Source organism: Eschscholzia californica, unplaced genomic scaffold (assembly GCF_041429995.1).
Source record: "Eschscholzia californica isolate CP2 unplaced genomic scaffold, dmEscCali1.0.p SCAF_3, whole genome shotgun sequence".
In the NCBI taxonomy this organism is placed as follows: Eukaryota; Viridiplantae; Streptophyta; class Magnoliopsida; order Ranunculales; family Papaveraceae; genus Eschscholzia; species Eschscholzia californica.
The window spans coordinates 37,471,627-37,480,910 of record NW_028238420.1 but is presented as its reverse complement, the minus strand read 5'-3'; the positions used below and the strand labels follow the sequence as shown (position 1 = coordinate 37,480,910).

General features: G+C 35.7%; 1 protein-coding gene across 1 annotated transcript; it reads left to right on the top strand.

Moving 5' to 3' along the window:
* Window positions 1-3,330: 3,330 nt before the first annotated feature.
* On the top strand, window positions 3,331-8,969 carry SYP31 (syntaxin of plants 31). The gene is made up of 6 exons (XM_086670338.1): window positions 3,331-3,848; window positions 5,036-5,286; window positions 5,371-5,516; window positions 6,880-6,918; window positions 7,747-7,944; window positions 8,584-8,969. Exons 1-6 carry the CDS (start codon window positions 3,644-3,646, stop codon window positions 8,741-8,743), a joined length of 999 nt encoding a protein of 332 aa, XP_086526464.1. The 5' UTR covers window positions 3,331-3,643; the 3' UTR covers window positions 8,744-8,969.
* The last annotated feature ends 315 nt before the right edge of the window (window positions 8,970-9,284 follow it).

Here is a 9,284-nt window from a genome sequence, read left to right as displayed (position 1 = left end):
GTTGGATGATTGTGTCTTTTGGCATAATATTTTGTCGACTTAATTGTCAAGTTAGGGTTCTATAAAGGTCTATCTTGGTGAATAGTGTGATCTTTTTATATCTATTGAAAAAGAGAAAGATTATTATCACGAGAGTTAATATTGGATTAGAATACGAGGACGTTGAAAGCCTAATAACCAAGAACATAAATTACTAATTTCTACATGTGTGTGGTAAATCTCTTTGTATTATGTTAGTTGTCACGTTAAATTTCAAATAACGCCAATAATGAATATGAATGAAATACTTCCTTGATTGGGGATTGAGCTTGCCTACCCGAGACTTAGGTTTGAGGAAATCTACTGCAGTTGGGTTTTAACCCAGCTATTTTATTTTTTCAGGTATTGATTGTGCACTCATGGTAGGCGTCGCTCGTGGATCCAGTTTGAAGGTCTCAAATCTTCGATTTCAAGGCGGTTGGCTTGAGATTTGGGATTTGGGACGCTACATAAACCAACTTTTGTAAAAGCTTAATTGTTGACTTATAATGGGATAAAGTTAATTCCAAACGTTTAAGGTAACTTTTTCATTATATGCCACAAATGATGCCTGGTTTTAGGGAATACCTGTGAAGTTACATTTCTCAATGTTTTATCTTTATTTATAATTATAAATTAAGATATTTTATAACCCATGTTTTTAAGAAAAGCTTGAAATACCCGGACAAATTACTCAGTATCCTTGCCAAAGATCAAACCAAACCCAAAGATTGTCGATTAAATGTGGTAATTAACACCTACAAATTGTGCAAATGTTATCGCGTACTTATTTGTCAAGTAGGTTATGTCAAATGTGACAACCTCGCAAAATTCCTTGGAGACTCTTCAATACCGCCCCAATGTCCAAAACACATGTTTTAACCTATCTTCATCATCTAACTCATTTTAAAGAAAAAGCCTTAGTTTTTTCATTCATTTTAAATAAAAATTGTTAAAAACACTCTCCACCTAGACACAATCTTCTTGACCCATCTAAGCAATTTTTGTACATTCCCCTAACATCCAACTTCAATAACTAGTTTGTTATAGTCTTACTTGGAGGACTACCAGCTTAATCAACTAACTCGAGTTGCCTCCTAACTGGTGTAATTATGAATGTACTACATTGAAAATAACGAGATTTTGTAGGACTAACCTCATGGTTGTGGTCAAGAAAAGCTCATATAATCTTTGTGTATCCATTTAATTCAAATCTTGCATCAACCCTATCCTTACAACTAGTTAGTGAGTTTACCCTTGGTTTAAGTGAGTTGGTAATCGTAAGGGGTCCTTGTCTTCTCGGGAACACACAAAACGTCATATACCTAGCAATCCCATCTATATTCTTCCCGCTTGATCTTTTTCGAATAAAAAAAGTCTCTTTTTATAACTATATTTTCTAAACAAAACTCGAATATATCTTCACAGTGCTTAAGTTTTATGTCTACTTTAAGCATAATCAACTGTTTTTGCTCCATAATAGGTAGTTGAACATTTTCATCACTGATTATCTCTTCTTCTACTACATTAAAATCATTATCGAGACCATAAAATATTGCAATAATAACAATTATATAATGGCTTATAATCTATGTTGTAATAATATATAATGTTTTATATTAGACATTATATGCATAAAATAGTCCATACCTTCAACTAGAGCTAAATCCTCTTTGGTTTCACCTCCACTATCATAAAAATCTTCAGATTCCATAGTAAAAACGTCGAAAGGACTTTAACAAAAAATTCTTCAAATTTCTAAGTACGAATAACAAGAAAATTAAGAATATTTGCAATAAATCAAAATAACACACAAGAAGAGATAAAATTCAAAGATCAGAAACTCGAGAACATCATTACCTTCAATGGAGTTCATTCCAAGAATTACCAAATTTTTTACTTCTCCTTCCTCTGTAAATTGGGGGAAACATTTGAATTTTGAGTCATTTAAAATAAGGTCAGCGCTTTGGGAAAGCTAAATAGTTTCCGGGGTGTGAAGATTTGGTCAAAAATTGGTCAATTTTGTTTGACAATTTTATTTAGGGGGAAAGCAAAATAGCTTCTCCACCTCAGCTTTCTCTCTCTCTCCACCTCACTTCTCTCTCTCCACCTCATCTTGTCTCTCCCTACCATTCTCTCTCTCTTCTCCGATTAGGTCGACGGTCGGAAAATTTTCTGACCGGCGACCAAGAAAAAAAATACACTCACTCTCTCTCTCTCTCTCTAGAAACTCCGGCGAAGGGGTTTTCCTTCGCCGGAGTTCCGGTCTGTTGAAGAACAGACCGATCTGGTTTGTTCTTCAACAGACCAGAACTCCGGCGAAGGGGTTGGTTTGTTCTTCAACAGACCGGAACTCCGGCGAAGGGAAACCCCTTCGCCGGAGTTTATAGAGAGAGAGTGTGTGAAATTTTTTTTTCATGGTCGCTGGCCGGAAAATTTTCTGGCAGACGACCTAATCGGAGAAGACAAAGAGGTGAGGTGGAGAGAGAGTGAGGTGAGGTGGAGTGTTTTTTTTATTTCCCCGGAAAATTTCTAAAATTCTACATATTCCCTTTAAAATTTCACACCCCGGAAACTATTTAACTTTCCCCAAAGCGCTGGCCTAAAATAAATGTGAAAAAGAATGTAAACAATAAACTAGATGGAGAAAGAAAGAATGTACTTGATTCAAATATAGAAATCATTACCTTCAATGAAGTTGTTAACTCTTCGAGGATGGAAATTTCATTTAAAACAAGTATTTGCATACTCTCGATTTGGCGCGCTAAAAAATAGGGGTTGAAGAAACTTCGGTCGAAACTCAAAAAGTAGGATTTCTGACTTAGTTTTTAATTTGGATTAGCCGAAAATAGATAGTGTAGATCTTAGTCGAATTTTCAACTTTTATGATATTGGAGATGACATAGATTAAGCCATAATTTGTTTTTTTGCAAATATTAAGTCATAAATTTTTGTACATATATACAATAAGGGAGGAGGATACCTTTCCCCCTCCTCCCAATGACTAAGATTTGTTCTCCCATGTTTGTCTCTAATGGTTAGGATTTTACTCTATCAAAGTTAGAGTTCAGATTTAATTAAAAATCAACCAAGGATTGAGACTATAAGAAAGAACATCTTTTCAAAGATCCCATTTTTCTTTGGGAAGACAAAGACACCCATATTATTGTTGTAGGCGCCCCATTTACATATAGATCCCTTAAAACTTTAACCTTTGAGGGACGCCTATAACTGCAATGTGGAGCGCGTATAGATCACCTCCCGTGAAGCATGTGATAGAACTGTTCGTGCCCCGCGGGAACAACAGGTTATACCCCCGATTGGTCGTACCCTTCCGCGGCCGCGGGTAAACAGAAAAGAGGCGATGAGGCGCCACCGCGCGAGCATCTCTTAGAGTATCATCTTTTCCCTCGCGAATTCAATGGCATTATAGTCATTTACCACGCCGCTCTGCAAATTGAAAGGCTAACAGAAATCAAATCACTTCTCATTGTTCTTCGCTTACACATCCACAATCTCTCTTATTTATCGTTTTAGGGTTTTTTTACTTTAACTTCGACCGAACAACACAAACTAGACATAATAGGGATCTTAGTTAGGGTTTCGATCTACATATCGTTTTTCTATGGCGTCGTATAGAGATCGGACGTCAGAATTTCATTCATTATCGGAACGATTGAAGAAGATCGTTGGAGTAACTGCGATCAATGATTCTGAGACATCGAAAGCATTAATTGATACTTTTTCTCAGTCTGATTTCAAAAAGAAGGCATCGCAAATTGGATTGGGGATCCATGAGGCATCTATGAAGATCTCTAGACTTGCTAGGTGTAAGTTTTTTTTCTTGTAATTTTCATTATTTATGAACTTAGGGTTTCATTTCATTTATAAGTTGAACACGTATACACTTGTTTTTCTTTATTTATAGTAATTCGTCTTATGCTTGTCGAATGTCAGTGTTGAAGTTGGTTTGGTAGATTAGAAGATGCCCTAGAACCAAGAAACTGACTCATGTATGATGGGATATTTTCTGATTTTGATTGATTATTAGTTGAGCTTGTGGGTTGTTTCCCTGTGTAGCGAGAAGCTATTGAATTTGTTTGCTTACTGTAATAAAGGAGAACTGAACTTGTTTTGGTTAAAAACTGGCTTTGTAAGGGTTGTTGTTACCTAGAACCTACTCATCCAAATACTGTACCCACAAAGTTTAGGGCTAACTGATTAGGATCTGAGTCCCTAGAAACCTATATGATTCGGTAAAAGTGATAGTGTAATGAAATGCATGCGACCTATGTTGTTCGAACATAATGCTTGATCAAACTAAAAGAGTAACAGTGTTTTTGGGTGGAAATTTTGGGGCATTCAAAGGTATCAACTTTAAAATGCTAGTTACCGTGATGGATGGAGATTTTCTCAACATTGAAAAGCTGGTTATTACATGGAGGGAGATTTTGTTGAACCTACGTCATTGTGTTGCTTCGGCATTCATGTTGTTAATTGATCAGTGCTAGTACATTTCCCATGTAGCTATTAGCGATTATTTAGTGTTGTTTCTGGGAATCTGATCACAAAATTTGAAAAGAGCTGGAGAAATGTACAGGATGGAATGGGATCACAAGGAGATAGCACATCAATTTTTTTTGTGTACTTGATGCTGCAGCTTAGTATTATGTGTCCATTAAGCATTGATTCAATGTTATCACTGTTTCGTGGATACGTTTGGAAATGGTATTTTTCATGTATCCGGACATGGAACCAAAAAATATAGTAGCTTCGTATGTGTTATCGCGTATTGCATTTTGCTGACAAGGTAGGTTTAAGGAAAGAACACGTCAATTTTGACCATAAAAAGTTCGGGAATATTTCATATACTTGTATGTAAGCCTTATTCCTCTTATTCTAACTTTGAAAAGAGCTGCAGTGATTGTTACACCAATTCATACTTCATAGTTCATAGTGCAGTAAATTTTCTTAGACAGCTTTTCTGCCACCTGTTAACATTTTCATAAATCTACAGTGGCAAAGAGATCCTCAATGTTCAATGATCCGCTTATGGAAATTCAAGAACTTACTGCGTTAATAAAGAACGATATTACAGTGCTGAATATGGCAGTTTCTGATTTACAAACCCTTCAAAATTTGGAACTATCTGATGGAAACTGTTCAAAGGATAGAGTTGTTCATGCAACTACTATATGTGATGACCTGAAGAGCAGACTTATGGGAACTACAAAACAGTTCCAGGATGTATTAACTACGAGGACTGAGGTTAGATTCATGTAACTTGTGTTCTTTTCATAATAGGAGATTTGCTCTATGTTCGGTAACATAGTTCGTTTTGTATGTCTGTAGAATCTCAAGGCTCATGAAAATAGGAAACAAATTTTCTCCACAAACCCATCAAAAGAGAACCCCTTTCTAAACCAAGCAAAGCCTGTCACTGAACCAGCTCCTTGGTCAAATAATCCTGACACATCAGGCGTATTGCCTCCACCAGGGTAAGTACTTGTTGATTATTATGCCCACACCATATTTCTATTGAATTTACTTGTCTGCTCTAATTGTTACCTTGTAGTTACATCTCAATTCGAGAGTGGTTGTATAGTAATTAACTTGTTGAACCCTCTAGACTGCATTTGTTAATTGATGTCATGTTGGTGCGTGATGTTGTGATTTAGCAGTTATATGTGCGAAATGTGTCTAACATTTTAACTGTCTTGCGTTACTTGTGACATGATGGTTTTATTAAACAAAACTATCTCATTTCAAGTTTTGCACATGCCCTTCTGTAGCCTTCCCTGTTAGTGGATTTCAGACTTAGTGGGAGAAAAATAATCTGAGTGGCCTTTTTGAATAATCACAACATTCAGAACCGTATCGACACCACTACTTTCATTCACAGTTTTTGGAGGAATTCGCGCTAGTGGTGCATATAATGCATCATAGGTATAAATATTTCCCGCTTTGTGGTTGTGCTTAGAATTTCGTATATACATAAGAATTTAAGATAATGAAGTCTTACATGCATGTCAAACTGTATTAGGTAATCATTTAATATTTCTTTGTTGGCAATATTTAAACAGTCCCCTTCATTGTATCTTGTGTAGCGTGTTTTTGCTATTATTTGTGTCTTGTCGTTCATATTTTTTTGTTATATTTACTTGCATTTATTTGTACATCCTTAGTCCTCCATCATGCCTTCCTGGTTTGCAATGTTGTAAAAAAACGTTCAAGAGGTACGCCTGGAGTCGAGGCAGTCACTTGATGCCTCAAGGTGTACGTATTTGAACCCGTGAATTAAACGTGACATCTGAATTCTTAAGTCACATGTTATTTTCGAGTTGTCTTTTTTTTTTTTTAATACTGAACACTTCAGACTTTATATTATGGAAGTAAAGTAGAAAAACTTTCAAGAGGTACGCCTGGAGTCGAGGCAGTCACTTGATGCCTCAAGGTGTACGTATTTGAACCCGTGAATTAAACGTGACATCTGAATTCTTAAGTCACATGTTATTTTCGAGTTGTCTTTTTTTTTTTTTTAATACTGAACACTTCAGACTTTATATTATGGAAGTAAAGTAGAAAAACTCTGTTATAGTTTTTATACAATTTATGTCGTTTTCCTTACAAAAAAAAAGATCACGCTTTTTAAGTATCGAGGCACCGCCTCACTGCCCTCACATTGTGAGAGTAAACCGCCTTCAGACATAAAAACGTATTTTAAGACATTGCTGGTTTGTGCTCAAAGCAGAATTTTTCCTTTGATAGTAGATGGGCTATTAGTTCCATAATCTGACTGAATTATAGTGTGTTTTGTATGTGAAGCTTTCAGTTTGATTAATGAACTTTTTTGGCTCCCAGAATCCCGACTGGTGGAGCTCAAAGCGGCAATCAACTAAGGTGTGTTTTTCTTATTCTTCTTGCACCATGCAGATTTCTTTAACTGAATAATTTAAGCTTAAATTTTGAGCCTTTTTGACTTGCTGGGTGGAGAGCTTGATAGTCAGTTATAGCCCTTAAAGTTATTAGGGTTGGCAATGGCCGGTTCAGAAACGAAACGCCTTTCCGATCCGAATAAAACGGATTTGATGCCTTATTATCGATATTCAATAGATATAGTCTGAGTGTGAAGGAGACAAATCTGGATCTAGTACTAGGCAATTATCCAATGTATTGTATTGTGTATCAATAATGTTATAATGAACATAGATTCTTTCCGACTATTGATATAGCATCCCTTATCTACATGAGACATGCAATTTTCTTTAGAAACTTTCTACTAGGTACATAGTCTATGGCCCTCGTGATTTAATGACATAGTATAGATCAGTATTTTCCAAGTTGGATCGTTTGCATCTTTCCATGGTTAAATTATGAAATGAAGACGTGCAGTATTACCCTCTAAAATGAGCGTAGCCAGTTGATCAAGGTTTCTGTTAAAACTCATATTACCCCATAGTGATTACTGATTAGTCAACAAAGAAAAATAGTAGAGATGAATTTGGTTTTAGAAGTCATGTTATTGGGAATTTGCAGTTAGCTACAAAAGGTGAAAAATCGAAATGAAGACATCCTAAAAAGATTAAATTAAATCAATATTTTGAGTACATACTAATTGATATACCAGAGCCTTTAGTTTGTAATCTGGTTTGGATCTACAAAACATAATTTACCCAACTTATCTTCACGTAGATATACTCCTAACATTATGGTAATTTGACAATACAGACGAAGATTAGCTGTGGATAGTACACCACCGCACCAAATGGAAGTTGCCATGTTACAGCAGGTTGTTCCAAGGCATGACAACTACAGTCAAAGTCGTGCAGTTGCTCTTCAGAATGTGGAATCTACTATTACCGAACTAAGTGGCATATTTACACAATTGGCGACTATGGTTGCGCATCAAGGGGAATTAGCCATCAGGTTTCTTTCTACTACTAAAATCTTTGAATGTTCTAGTTATGCATCTTAAACCCAAATACTTTTGGTTTACCTATCTATAAGTGATTCATGTTATGATTAAGGCATGAAGCTATATTCTTTTGATGTTTTCCTTAAAATACTCTCTTACCTTTCCTTTAGCTTCTCCATAATTAGAACATTTTCATCATCCTTGACTAAAAGTTAGGTTTTCCTGTGAGTACATGCTGCATTATACCTCCCCAATGGGAAAAATGTGGGAGCCTGTGGCTCATTTGATGGTCTAACTTGTTTAACACTCGATTTCGTAGTTCCTATTGTGATTTGTATTAAACATGTATATTTCTCATATTGCAGTGAAATTTACAAGTAATTTTACTCAAGTTATACATAGTTTCAAACATATTTAATCATAGAAGGAAATCAATAATAGGTTTATGTCAGTATGAAGTTATGAACGATAGTAGAGCTTTTCATAACCGACATATTTCCCATATCCTGAATCCATTGGTAGTCTGTACTTCTAAACCCCGATCACGTTGGTCATTTTCTGGATCTACTGGATCAGTATTCTACATCAAGGAATAGTCAACTTTCGTCTGTCTTGTTATTAAGTAAAAAGAATGTTTAAAACGTGTGCAGGATTGATGATAACATGGACGAGTCATTGGCGAATGTAGAAGGTGCACGAAGCGCTCTTCTAAAGCATTTGAGTAAGATATCTTCAAACAGGTGGCTTCTAATCAAGATATTTGCCATTCTGATCTTTTTCTTGATCGTATTCTTGTTCTTTGTGGTTTAACTCATCCTTGTTGGAGAAAGCATGAATCTCTGCACACAAATTCCATGTTATCTTCTTATCCATGTTTGTTCCCTTTTATGCTGTTGAATGCGTCAGAAATTATGTCTTTTTTTGTACTTTCTGAACACAGATTGGATGCCCTTGTTTTGTAAATCCATTTGTCATATGAAATTGTTGCACGGGTTGACCGATGCCCGATTAATATAAGTTATAGATTCTGTCAAAATTGTTGAACGCTTATTTTTTTATTTTTTCAATTGGTTTGTAAGAGTTATATAGTGTCTCAAGTCATTGTAAATAAATCTGTCGTTATTTTGTCGATGTCGATCTCGGTTTGTAAGAGTTGAAGTTTTTCCCTTCCTAGTAATACATATGTTGCTATGTTTACCTATATATATAGGTCGCACGAACCTCTAGAGCTGAAGCCTAAAATGTTCACACACGTACCATATTTTACACTTATTCAATGCTATGTCACCAGTAAATGGTGATCAAGACAAAATACTCCCTAACAGGATGAGAAAAAGTTACTAAGGTCTAG